General features: G+C 29.1%; 1 protein-coding gene across 1 annotated transcript; it reads right to left on the bottom strand.

Annotated features, from left to right (window-relative positions):
• Positions 1–308: 308 nt before the first annotated feature.
• On the bottom strand, positions 309–14,814 carry LOC106688845 (DISCO Interacting Protein 1). Its single transcript, XM_014433516.2, has 8 exons — positions 14,660–14,814; positions 10,933–11,120; positions 6,631–6,931; positions 3,713–3,894; positions 3,099–3,222; positions 898–1,157; positions 649–817; positions 309–486 (listed from the first exon to the last, which is right to left on the bottom strand). Exons 1-8 carry the CDS (start codon positions 14,682–14,684, stop codon positions 413–415), a joined length of 1,323 nt encoding a protein of 440 aa, XP_014289002.1. The 5' UTR covers positions 14,685–14,814; the 3' UTR covers positions 309–412.
• Between the last annotated feature and the right edge of the window lie 151 nt (positions 14,815–14,965).

Raw genomic sequence — 14,965 nt, 5'->3', positions numbered from 1 at the left:
TATCTAGAAATTCATAAGCTACATATTTATACATATATTTTTATAAAGGATTAAAGATTTTAACAAAAAAGTTTCAGTTTTAATTTGATTGGTTATTTGAAAAAAAAAAAAAAAAAAAATAACCCACTCATTAATGGAACTAAATTAAAATAATTATAATACATTAATTTTAAATATATAAATCAAATTTAGAACAATTATAATTTTAAATAAAAAAATCATATATTATAATATTGAATATATAGACAAATCCTCTAAATAAAGATCTATAATACCAACAGATTTGGTATCACATTATGTACAAAACATAAAAAAGAAAGAAATATCTTTATTGTTGATGTAATGAAACTAATAAAAATATTCATATCAATCATGACTTCACATGTCCCAATTCTTTGAGACTAGCTTCCAATTAATCATATTTAACACCAAGAGCTTCTAATGCATGTTTAGCACACTCTTTTTTGGCATCTTTTTTGTTTGAACCTAGAACAGAAAAATTAATAAATAGATGAATGTTAGTACCACAATGATTTAAGTAACATATTATATCAAAGTAGTTATGTTTTCTAATAAATAATTGCCAATATTATCAAATTGTAGGTTATGTCAAATTAATAATGAGTTTTAATGTACACTAATACCCACCAACACCCATAAATGTTTGTCCATCCACAGAAACTGTAAACTTAAAAGTAAGATTAGGTGGAGCTCCTTCACGTGATTCCGAATATTGAGAGCCAGGTCGAATTTGATTTAATAATTGCACAGGATGCTTTTTGTTGGCATCATCAGGAAGTTTTTTAGCTCCTGTAGCCTAACAATAATATAAATGTTAAAAATAAGTTCTGAAGGTGAATAAATAAGCTATAATTGAAATAAGCTATAATTAATTACCTTATGAAAGACAGGAGGTAGGCCAGAAGGTGGGAGCTGGAAACCCTGAGATTGCCATTCGGAAAAGAGTTTAAAAAGTGCAAATGAGGCAAGTGATCCCCAAGGCACATCATCTTCGATTAGCTTTCTTCCTTGAACAGGTTTGGGTCCAATGGCCTGCTCTTCAGAGTTGGTAGCATCTCCGGCGGCCACAGTCTCTTCTTTCATTGTTACATCAGCACTACTCTCTTGAGTTCCCTCACTACTCAGCGTATTATCAGCTAAAATAGTAATTTTAATTTTAAATAGTAAATTTAATTTTTAAAATATTGATTATATGAGAATAGTAGAGGGTCAATTCATATGAAATGTCGTAATGTAGACATTCATATTTATAGATTATAATGAGCCATTATTAATCCTCTTTTTTTTTTTTTTTTTTTAATATTTACCATCAATCCAATTAATTGCATTGAATTTGACCATAGAAACATGCAATTTTCGAGTAATTTTATAAAAATTTAATTTAGTAATTTAGTTTAAATTCAGACACTCAGCAGCCCAAGCTGTAATAAACATTACCACAGTGTTCAGAGAAAGGTGAACGAAAAACTTGCTAAAAAAGAAACCTGCATTGGTTAATTGGAAGGACCTATACTCTTACAAGACAACGCCAGAACTCATGCTTCATGACAGACAGCTAATAAACTTAACAAGCTGCATTAGAAAGTCTTTCCACACTCATTTTATTCACCAGACTTATCCCCAAAAAAATTTAAAAAAACTATCTATAAGGTAAAATTTAAGAAATTAATTCCCAGATCAAAAACGCATTTCTGATTTCTGCATTAGAAAGATTTTCTAAACTCATTTTATTCACCAGACTTTATCCACAACAAAACTCAGTTCAAAACTTGGAAAACTATTTTTAAGGTAAAATTTATGAAGATAATTCTCAGGTCAAAGATGCATTTTCTGATTTCATTTCCACATAAAACCATGAACTTTTCAGTTTTGGGATTGAAAAGTTGAAAACACATTTAGAAAATTGTATAGAAAATTAGGGTAAATATTTTAAATAAAACTGTTCTGATTTTATTAAGTTGTACTAAATAACCTTTGCAGTGAAAAATTACGAATATAAATGAAACGACTCAATAGAATTCCAAAACCAGCCAAGTCTACAATCAATTTTTTTATTTATAATCATTATTTTTTTTTTACTTCTTTTATCTCATAACTTATTAGCCAAACTGTTAATTAAAAAAATGACCTGGAGATTTAGCGGTCAAAAGCTCTAATTATTAAAAACACAATCACATCCATTACGAACTTTTATAATTGTTTCTGTCCCTGATACTTCATTAAAGCTCAAGCCTGAAGAAACCATCACAAAAAACAGCATAACTAGAGAAAGTGATTTAGAAAATTTTACATTTAACTAAGCTGGCAGCACCATTGAAATAAATTATTTAAATTGATAAAACATTTAAGACCATGGAGAAAAACGAAATAGGTTTTTTTCGAGAAAAAAAAAACAAAACTTTAATACGAAAAAACAACATAAAAGTTTAACCATCTCTTAAAAATTCAGGACTTAATTTTGTAAAGAATAAGCTATGCTATCAAATAATTATGATTATTAATTTCAGAGTTACTGTAGCCTCGAGTCAATCCTGTGTGTTAGGGAGTGCTTTAGGGTCCACCCAGCCTCATAAAGTGGGCACTACCCTTAATTGGGGAAAATCTGGCAGTCAAGCATGATTCTGACCAAACACCTCCTAGCACAACTGTCGGTCTATTAACAATAGTTCCTTACAAAGCACTGCACCACTGACCCTTCATGGGTTGTAGCGGTCCAGATTTATTATTAATTTTAGAGTATTAATTGTTGAGAGTTCATTAATTCATGGGAATCACCTGTTCTTTCCCATTACAAATGGGCATTATCTTTCATTCCTTCTTGTAGACAAGGTATTTTTAAAACAATTTATTTCAACATATACAGAATCTTTTTTGGTACACATATTAACATATATATATATATATATATATATACACATAGTGAAAATTTAATTTTGAAAAAAAAAAAAAAAAATGACACTCCCTGTTTTATCCAGTAGGCCTTCATTTAATCTGTGTTATACACAATATTTTTATATTAGAAAGAGGTCATGAATTCAAAAAGCATACTAACATAAGAAAAAAAATGTACTACTTACGGTTAATTTTTAGATTATTTTGTTCCAATTTTTCTAAAAGCACTGCTTTAAGAGCATTTTCACTAGCAGCTTGTTTAGCCGACATTTTAGACATGCCATGTCCTCGGTATATTTTACCCTCAACCTGCAAATGTGAATTATTTTAACACAAAATGTTCCAGTAACTATAATCTACATTATTCATTTTGGTAAATTTGTAGTCTACTAACAGATTATACTAAAATTTACTAGAAGTGTAATGTGTGTGAAGTTAAAAACTTCTTAAATATACATCAAGGGAAAACTATAATTTCAAAATATTGTAAAATCAACAGATTTTTTCATATTCCATGTTAACTCCAAAACCATTTTTTATTTCTACATTCTGAACATTGTGATTAGTAGATGATTAAACAAAATATTTTTAAAAATGAACAGGCATATTGTTAAAAAAGAAATACTTTATAATAAAAGTGTTTTTTTTTAATCGATACAATTTATTACACCATTAGGAGTATAGGTGGAATAAATCAATAAAATTTAAAATTAAAAAGTAAAATTAGGAATCAAGTAGGAGAGGAACAGTAGAATAAATCTATCGAATTTGTTATCATAATATTTCAACCAAAACTTACCTCAATTTCTACTGTATAAGCAGTTTGGTTGGCAGCATTAACTTGCTCTGAAATAACCATCTTCAGCTCTGGATGTAATTCATGCAAAACCATCATGGCATTTTTGGGTGCAAGAAGATTTCTCAAACGAGCATTTTGACGGCGTTTCCTCATCTTTCTGGTAATTTTAATATTTGCAGCTCCTTAAAAATGAGAACCAATTAAAACATAAATAATAACTATTTTTAATTATAAGAATGTTGAGAGGTCAATGAACTGACTCCAGAAGTGGGTTACCACTTTAAGTTATAATATTAATATTTCTATAAGTGTAATAAACCTAATAAAACAGTGTAATAAAACTAATAGATAAAATCTAAAGAATAGAAATAGCAGCAACCAAGTTTATGGTTCACTAAAGAATAATTACTGTATTCACATGATTATTCTTTCAATGCCAAGAAATGCTGAACTGATGTTTTTTAAAAAAAAGTCCAATATTTCTTAACACTTGCTTGCTTGATTTAATTTTCTTTAAATATAAAAAACTTGTTATCAGTAAATGTAAATAAAAAAAAACTGTTTGACCACAAGCTTGAAACAATAGCAGTATTATATAGTAACGAAACATGATAAAAGTAGAGATTTATTCCACAATCCTTAATGAGAGGGACTGAATAAGTCAATACCAGAACATGAATGATAAAACTGCACATTGTTCAGCTCTCGTCAGTCCATTTTTCTCCCAGCCGTAAGGAAAAGGCAAAAACACTTTAGTTTAGCCTTAGGGTGAAGCTGGAATATAAATATAGCCATAAAGATAATCTGACAAAATAGAATAAAAACCCGACAAACGTGAATGTATTATGTAAAGTCACAATACCTAGTCAAGAGTTAACTAAAATTAGTATGACAATCATTAACTAAATAATGATGAACATTGTATCCATGGAAATTTTAGTTTTCAAGCTAGCTTTAGTTGTAGTTACACTAATATTTTTCAACTCTGCCTACAGTATTAAACTGATTTCTTCGACTATTTTGAAGGGACTGGTGAAACATAGAAGAAAAAATGCAAATTATTCTTTTCACAATAGCTCCAATGGGACATTGGACACCTAAACCAGCACTATGTCCAAACCCCAATACACTTCAAGAACTCTACTCTAGAATGTTGCGTTTAGCTTAGTTACGAGTTTTTAATTAATCCTTAATTAATGCTTACAAAACAATTAATCTTAATTTTTAGGAATAGAAAAAAGTTACATGAGTGCAGGATAATTGGCAAATGTCTATCCTTGGGTCATCATCGGTACTGTTTTTGGCCAAAAATAACCAATTAATAACCAATCAAGTGTGAGCAGGTGCATTATCATGATCTAAAAACCACAAATTGTTTCACCAAAAATCCAGAAGCTATTTTCCGGATTTCTGTTTTCAGTATAATACAAAAATGGCAATGATCTTGAGCTTATAGGCATTACTTCTTATTAATAGTTCCTGACCTAGTGATAAGAACTCAAGATACATTACACTGCTAAAACCAGAGAACACAGTGAATATAAATTTAATATTCTACTGCATTTATTATATTTTTAGATCTTAGCAACTCAGAATTGCTTTGGATGAATTAGCTTATGTTTTGATATTTTCGTAAACTTAAGTTATATCCATCACCAATTGTGGCACACATTTCAGTAGTTTTACATGTTATAGACTCTGTTTAGTTATTTATATTTGTCACTATTTTAGTTTAAAATTTGACTATTTTACCTTCACAATTTTTATTTCCAAAACATACGAAAAAATTTCATGATATGAGGCAATGCATAATCCAACATTTGATTGTGATTATAATCATTCATTATTATTTCTTTTACCTTTTCATCCATTGCTGATAGGCATCCAAAGCTATTAACACCACTAACGTCTTCATGACCTTCAAGGAAATGCTAATATTCACAAACCCTTGTTTTACTTACATAAGATCAACCACAAGCAATACTTAACACAACTAAAAGATCGCTATATTATATTATATTCTTATAGAAAAATGTGGTACAAACCCAATTGTACATCATAAAACATGACCTTTCTGACGACATCTTAACATCCAATACAACAGTATAATCATCCAGTTCAATTCTAATGGATTTTTTAAATAGTGTAATAGGAGAATAGAAGCAAAGAGGATACTAACATCGCGGCCTGATTGAGTTTGTTATTATACTCCTGTTATTATTTTTAGACTCTCCTATTACAATACTTTTCCTGCTAGAATTGACTTAGAAAATGACTGTTCTATTTCAAAATGATTTGTTACTTTATATATAGACCTATGAACAAAACAAACATTACCAAGAGAAAGATTATCATTAGGACTACAATAGTTGTAAGCTGTAACGTTGTACCAGTTATAATGATGGTTTGATTAAAACATTGATAAGCATATAAAAATTTATGTCACACTTTGGAAATGGTTGTTTTAAAGACAAATCTACAATCCATAAGTTGTATCAATAATATCTGACATATGAATATACCTCATCCCCTTTATCAGTAGTGGTCAAATATAAGACTATAAACTAATAATCACTCAATGTTTCTTTCCCCTTTTCTTATATGAGGAGGTAAAAGGAAAGGCACTATAGCCTTTTTTTCTTATTTGAATTATTATTATTTATTTATCTAAGTATTTTCTTCAAATTAAAGCTATAGTCCTAATTAGTAATACAGAACTACTAATACCATAACCAAGAAAAATCAGAAACAGCATAACAAGTATAGTATAATTATCAAAACCTACATTTGGAGATTTTCTTTTTTTTTTTTAACTTTCTTGTAACCTATCTATGATTAAGTATTTAACAGCTTTTCTACAAGTGAAATAACTAAGACAGATAAGGTATATATAGTAAAGTTATTGCTAATAGCTTTACCTCTTTTATTCCAAGGCCTGAACTTAGGACCCCTAGGTCCTGGAGTGCCACTTCCCATTCCATCATCATTTGTGTCTGAGGCAGTTTCATTCCCTTTATCGTCATCCATTTTGACAGGAGCATGTTGGTCAGTGGGCATTGAAGATTGGGGTTCAATTTTTGGTGGCACAGGTGGAAGCTGCTGCTGTTGCTGCTGCTGTGATTGAGGAGTTGATTGCTGTTGCGGGGGCTGTAGCTGTGGAGTTTGTTGTGGCTGCTGCTGGACTGCCTGTTGTGAAGGAGCCTTCGGTGATGGTTGATGCTATAAAGTGCACATCAAAATGCTAATGCATGTCAAAGTACGGTGAGATAACACCCGGCATCCACTATTCATCCCACTCACGCACCATTTTTTAATTAAATAAGCAAAACAAAAACCAAAGTCTCAATGTAATAAATAAAAATTGATTAAGTATTATTGGACTAAATATTTCACCAATATTTAAATTAAAAGACCAACTCCATAATGCAAACAATTTTACAGTTGTTGAAAGAAAATTAGTTAGATTTAAAATTTTTTTTTACTTATTCCTTAAGTAACCAACCTGGTCAAATCAAAACTGCACTTCGTGGTTAGTTTAATTATTTAGCTTATTATAATTGGGCATTTGCCGGGAAAACTTAGTGAGCCGGAGTGATTCCCCGCCGCAAATATGCTTAGCCCTGAGATGTGGCAGGGAAGGAAAAGAAAAAAAAATTGTCAAAACAAATATTCTTTTCCTTTAATTAAGTTACCTTAAAAACTTCCCAACTGTCCTGGATGATTCTATCACTATTTTTTTTTTTTTTCAGTAAGAGGAAAAAAATTGTGTGAAGCTTCCAGAACGTTATTTTTGTCTTACCGAATGTACTGTGTCAAGTCTCATTAAATGTTTATTTGATCCTTAACACAGCATTCGGAAAATAAAAGAGATAATACCTTGTTATAAACAAGCAATATAAAAACAAATTTAATAGACTATTATCATATTAGAAACGAAAACATGAATTCATCACACATGAACAAGCATGACAATATTGTAAATATACCTTACTGATGAGAGAAATTAATTTGACATATCACAGGGTCTTAGAAATTAAAAATCTTCCAACAAGGATTCAACCAACATTAATCAAACAATTATCAACATATGATAAATCACATGGTGTGAAGTAATAAAACATTGATTAAAAATAAATAAATAAAATTTATACTTAATGTTACCAGTGTATTAGTTAAAACATACTAGAGTATTAACTTTATTTGTTAAAATAGTGAACCAACTTAGTATTAAGAATGCAGAAGTAAATAAGACAGTTATAATAACAACATATATAGCGAACAAATTCAAGTAGTTTTTAATAAAATACGACCACATGATTGTTAAAATTTTCAACAAGACTAGCAGGAATCAAAATATAAAATTAAAGCTACCTAAAATGATATTTTAGAAATATAGTTATAATAACGCCATTATTAATATGAAAATGAGTCAATGGCAATTATAGCAATATAGATTTATTCCATTATAAGTGTGGATTATTAATATAGAAGTTATTTAGATAAGAATAAGTTAACATACCATAACCATATATGATAACATTAGACTATTACAATAATTTGAAGGAAATAACAAATTATTAGTATTTCATTGCTAATCGATGCCAGAACATGATCACTATATTCATTGTTAAATTGAAGATAATTAAATTCAAAGTGCAAAGCGATTTAAGTATTAATTGTTAATTGATGCTAGGCAAGATTTTATCATGTTTAAGTAGAGATAGAATGAAATATAACACATGAGATGCAGAAATTGTAATAAATCCACTTTTTAAAACTTAAGATAAGGTTAGTGATCCTCCTTAATTTGGAACTAACTTTTTTTTATTCTGTATATATATATATATATATATATATATATATATATATATATATATAAAAGGAGGGAAAATGTGGAAAATTAGATTATTCTGTTAAATATTGTAACTTTACATTATTATGAGGGTATGATTATTAGATTGTATCATAATTAAAGGATTTAAGTATTTATGCATGTAATTGATTTTTAAAATGGCTTTTTGTTTGAATCATTCAAAACATAATTTAAATATTTTAGGAATTTTGGGGGTCCATCTATTATTTTAATTTTTGGTCCTCACATTGGTCTAGACCACAGTTTAAAAGAAACTTGATGCTAACATTATTGGTGTTAGTGGGAATGTTAACATGTGTAACTGTAAACACATTTAACTTTTAAAACATTCACTTACATATATAATTAAACTGAACGTGGTCCAATAATTTTGAGGTCATAATGTGTAAATTAAAAAGCAATCAATAAATGGTGAAATATAAAACAACAAAACAGTCTATATGGTGAAAAATAGTGGTCATCAACTGTTAAATCAGGCCTCCCATGTCATATATAACTCATTGGAGAGTGAAGAATTTTTTTTTTTTTAAGAAGTTCTTTAATAGTGGGAAAAGCCTTTAGCCAGTGACAGTTTGAGTTTTTTGGACATCATTTTGAAGTATAATTTTTTTTTTTTTTTTTTTCTTCAGTTAAGTTTAGTAAGTATGTGAACATAAAAATCTTTAGTTTTGATGAGTAAAGGAAGTTCTTAAGAAATAAAACTATACAATTGATTTAAATAAAGATTAGGATAAATTTATTCAAATAAAAAATAAATTGCTTTAATTAATAGATCATAAAGTGTCACAAGACCAAGGAAACGAAGAAGAGTGAAGAAAATGAAACTTTTTATTAAAGGGAGATGATACATTTAAAACTAATTAAACAACTAGAAAGTTCTATTTTTAGAAATAAATTAGTTTATTAAAACAGGACAATTAAGCATGTAAATTTATCTGAACATCAAAACAAAAAATTTATTTTTAATTACATTTTTTATAAGATTTCCCAGTTATTGAACTATTTTTCAATTGGCTCTCAACGGAATCATTATGGTGAAGTTTAATTTGCACATAATTTCTAAAAATTGGTACTTAAATTGATGCTTAACAAGGAAATAGTACTAACCTCCAATACACCGAAACATAAAAACAAAAAATCATTAATCAATGTTACTTTATTAATTGAGAAAATGTAAAACATTTCCACAACAAGGAGAGACTGATTAACAATGGAAAGACGCAGAATTTCTAGTTTATTTATTTCCAAATTTATGCTTTAACTAGATAATAAGGAAGCGACTCTAATCTGTCACATCCTTCTATAATTTCAAATGAGAGCACCACTCTTGGGTTAAAGTAACAAAATTTAGGCTGTATTTAAATAGATAGGGACAGGATGATCATCTTTATCTTTTACTAATTAGAAATAATATGAATACTTATAATGACAATTGAGATAATAATGCTGAATGAGTTATTCAATCTTAGCCATGACCAAACAAATGCTTTGGCTAAATCAAATGTTATCCAACCCCTTAGTGCAAATATCACTATAACCCTTTCTCCCATCATAACAATAAATTTACAACAGACATCTTCCAATAGTTTGTCGGTTACCTAACTGTAATACCTTATCCTTAGCGACTAATGAACTACTCTTTTCTATTGCAAAGAGAATGAAGAGGGATACAATTTTTGCACATCATGGAAATGAATAAAATCACCCATTATCTTGAAGTCATGGAGAAAACTGCTTCAATTGCTCAATTTATAAAAAATTGAAGCAACCACAAAAAGATAGTGAAGAACAAGATGGTGCCACATTAGCAGAAACGATTAAAATTTTTCCTGGTACTGAAAATGTTAATAAAAAAAAAATTGCTGATTGGAGTTTCAAAACTTGTTCTCTCATCCCTCCCTACTGATTCATTTTTTTAAAAGAGATTAATCTCTACAGTATGTACAGAAATGCAATCAAATTCAGAAACAATTTTCTCTTGAAGGAAACATATAGATAAGTCATTATGTAGACATAGACATGTTATACAATAATAGTGAACATAGTCTCATTAATGTGAAATGTTGGAAAGAGGGAGTTCAAAAGTAGGGGACTGGCGGGGAAACATGTTCGGCTGTAGTGCATCCCTCATCCCAATTGACAATATCAAGCTAGACAAACTACCAATATATTAAGTCAGAACAAAAAATTTGGTTTAAAGACATACTGTGTTACTCATCATATATAATTACTTCATTTTATTTAGGGATGTTACTTTATCTAAAAAATCTAAGTTTGGATCATCAATAACATTCTAAATAACTAGGCAATGGAGGTATAGCAAGCATGCGAAAACAAAACAACTTACATTTTGTTGAAAGAGCCGTGGATCGCCTGCAGATTTGTTAGGTCCATAGTTGCTTGGAGTGCTGTAAGCAGGTTGAGTATAGGACTGATTTTGAGTTGAATGATGATAGTTGCCACCATGATGACTGCCGCCACCACCACCACCACCACCACTACTACCTCCGTACGAAGGTCGGTTCATTCTAATCCCTAAAATATAAAAAAATAAATTAGCTACTTTAATAGTAATAATCACAAAAATTAAAAGTAAAACTGTAGGGGGAGAGAAAAGAGGAGGGGGCAGAAAAGGGGAGAGAGGAGGTAATAGAGATACCCGATGCATGAAATCCACCTTGAAGAGTATACATCTGCAAATAATTTAAACAATCAAATTCTATCCCACTTACTTAAGATGAAAAGAATTTCTTTCTGACAGTTCAAAACTCTTAATAATTAGGTAATTAACTTAATAAAGTAACAAATTGTAGATTTATTTTTTCGACTATTACTCTAAAGTGGTGCATCCTAAGAAAATAGTTATAGTATAAAAAATCAAAGACTATTAATCTCTGCATCTAATGAGCACCATTAATTTGGTTAGGTAGTATGTCAAACTGTAATAAACCAAATAACAAAATTTATTTTGAAATATTACCAAAATTTAGGTATAATAAAAATCTAAACTTGACACAGAAATATACTGATGGTCCTAAAACAGTTAGGTAATTAATTTAATAAAGTAAGGAATTAGAAATGATGGAAACAATGCAATAAAACAAATTAAAGAACATTAAATTATGAAATGGAATGAAATTATGAGATGGAATAAGTATCATAAGTACCATAATTTGGTCATAATCCAATTGTTTCTAATTCTACTAGCTAGCTTTTTTAAGTAAATTAAACCAGACAATCAGAACAGTTGGTTTACGACCTTACCACTTAACATAATTTAATGCTCTTTAATTTGTTTTATCAAATTTGTTTAACTAAAATCCATTGAAAAAAGTCTTAAAAACAAATTTCTAATGCCTTACTTTATTAAATTAATTATCAAATTAGTAACCGTTTTAGGACCACCAGAAATGCGCTTGTGTCAAGTTTGAATCCAGATGTAATAGTTGCTATGTTGAATGGTCCATATACACACAGTATTATTAAAGCTTTTTCACAGACATAGTATTATTGAACATTTTCCACAGGCACACAATGTTATTACAATACTGAATACAGAAATTTAATATTAGATTGACTGTCTGTTTGTGAGAAGATGTTAAATGATACCAAACTTTGCTGTATTTTGATTGCCATGAACAAGTGTTAAAAAAGTAAGAGAATACAAGAAAACTGCTAAAATGCACCAAACAATGTTTTTTTCTCCACGGTTAGTGTACTCCTTGCATTTGATGTCTTATAAGGTTGGGAATGAACTAAACTTCAATAAATTCAAGAATGAATTGGCTATAAACATTATTAATAGCCATAGTGACATTCTACACCACTTGTTGACACTGAACGACTCCATATTGCGCAATATCACTAATAGAAAATACAAATATTTTCTAACATTGAACAATAAATATATAATTTCTAATTTTGTACAATATAATGCAGTCTTTCAACACCAGAAACACACATTCAATATTATTGTACAATTTTCTATATTGTGCTTATGTGGGCACTTAAACCACCTGTTCTGGTTGTCTGGTTTAATTCATTTAAAAAGCCACCAAGTGAAATTAGGAACATTTGGATAGGTGGTTTCAGATTATACCACTCGATCAAATTATTACCTCATGGCACTTATTTGATGCATAATTTAATGGTTTATTTCTTTTATTATATTGTTTTCATCATGATCCACTGTCTATTATTTACAGACAAAAACCTATCATGAAAATTCTTAATTCCTTAAATTAGATACCTAACCATTTTAATACCACCAGAAATGCATTTTCGTATCAAGTTTGGATTTATATATAGTACTATACCTCAGTTTTGATGAAACTACAAAATAAATTTTATGTTTTAGTTGACTACTCAATCAAATTAATCGTGCTAATCAGACACAGCGATTAATGCTGTTTGATTTTTTTAAATTATAACTAATTCACGGGGATCAACCGTTTAGGATTAATAGTTGAAAAAAAGGACCCTAATTGATTACACCATTAAATTGCTTACCTAACCTAATTAGTGAGTTTTAGAACCACCAGATATTATTTCCCATGTTAAGCAGCCCATACACACACAATATTATTGAATTAATCAACAGACATATAATATTATTGCACAATAGTTGGAATTGTGCAAGGCTAAATACAGAATTTTAATTTTTGATAGATAGTTCATTTGTGTGACACCAAAATTAACTGCATTTTAATCGCCATGAGCAAGTGTTAAAAATGTAAGAGAATAAAAGAAAATGTTGAAAGAATGCAAAACAATGGTTTATCACTTTTCCCCCTCAATGGATAGTGGACTCCTAGCATATGAAATCCTAAAAAGCTGAGAGTAAACAATAAACTTCAATAAATTGAAAAATGAATTTTCTAGGAACGTTTTTACTAGTCATGGTGACACATTCTACACCAAATAGCGACACTGACAGACTCCATATTGCACAATAAATATCTAATATTTTGATTTAATACAATATATTGAACAACCTTTCAATATCAGAAACACAAGTTCGAAATTATGCATATATGTGGAACTTAAAAGTGTGATAGGAACTTATTGTTATAATTATTTACAGATGTATGGTCAATATGATGGATTTCATGTATCCAACTCCTATACTAAGGAGGTAATAAAGATGTGGTCAAAAGGATTTCTCTTCTACTTTGAAGCGTAACTTTTGTACTATAATTAACAATTAACAAATTTCAACAACCTATGTTCATCTAATTTATTATATAAAAAAACAACTAATAAAACATTAATATATAACAGAGTGATACAAGATCTACAAAACAAAAATTGTAATACAATGTTATTTTCCTGGATGTTCGACCATTATAGGATGAAATAGTTCTTATTTAATTTTGTAATAACACTCTATAAAAGAAAGCTTAGAATTACCTTCGATTTTTATAACAAGTTTCTTAACCAGAGAAACCTAATAAACTCATAGGTGCTTGTAACTTGCAAACAATTTAACTTGGAGGTAGTCAACGTCAACACTTCCCTCAAATGTTATCAGTCATTAGAATAGGTGATCCATATATATGAAATGAGCGAGTACTAAGTTAATCATAGAACCATTTCCTTTAAATTCTTCCTGTTCAAAAGTATGCTTTTAATTTACTTAATAAAATTTGTAACATACTTTAAAAAAATATTTCCCTCGAATATTGAGAATTAGAATTACTTATTAGTGGTTTAGGTCCATTTAACAATCCCAATTATATCAACAACACCATAACTACATAATTTTCTACATCTAAAGTATTTTGTAATTGATAAAAGTATAGTTACTCATAAGGAGCTAACTAAATGCTAACTGCCAAAAAAAAAGACCACATTCACAATAATTTAAAATTTGTGATGCTGGCTAACATTTAATCACTCAAGTGAGGCCGATAAAAACTGAATACATGATCTAACATAGCACATTCCATCATTTATGGTTAAAAATTGAATTAAAACCAAATAAACTATTAAGACAAAGGTAGTTTAACATGCCCATCAAAATGCCGAAACTGCAAGTTAATGTAAAAACATAAATTATATAAAAAAGGCCTTACCTCCTCTTTGATTGTAGTAGGACATTCTGTTCTACAAGTATGTTCACACTCAAAAATTCTTCCAAACACTTAACTTCAACAGAATCCTGAGAATAAGAACTTCAGCAAAAGAACGCCACAACAATGGCTACCGAACAAATACTGAAAGACCCAAGCTTCTAGTTTTCAATCGATGAAAAATGCACACTCTGATTAATCTCTTTTCAAATAGTTAAAAAATGTATATAATTAAATTAAAATAATAATCTTTGGTAAAACCTTTCTGGTTATATTTTTAATAAACGCTAAAATATTTTAATTATATGT

This window comes from Halyomorpha halys, unplaced genomic scaffold, assembly GCF_000696795.3.
Source record: "Halyomorpha halys isolate HHAL.00 unplaced genomic scaffold, Hhal_1.1 Scaffold1218.1, whole genome shotgun sequence".
Classification (NCBI taxonomy): domain Eukaryota; kingdom Metazoa; phylum Arthropoda; class Insecta; order Hemiptera; family Pentatomidae; genus Halyomorpha; species Halyomorpha halys.
This window is presented reverse-complemented; position numbering and strand designations above follow the sequence as displayed.

Bases quoted from the DNA above. Each gene is read 5' to 3' on its own strand.
- LOC106688845 (XM_014433516.2), bottom strand. From the start codon at position 14,684: ATGTCCTACTACAATCAAAGAGGAG. The intron at 11,121-14,659 runs GTAAGGCCTTTT...TTTATATTTTAG, and splicing joins CTACTACAATCAAAGAGGAG to GGATTAGAATGAACCGACCT. The intron at 3,895-6,630 runs GTAAAGCTATTA...CTCATTTTTAAG, and splicing joins CAGGCCTTGGAATAAAAGAG to GAGCTGCAAATATTAAAATT.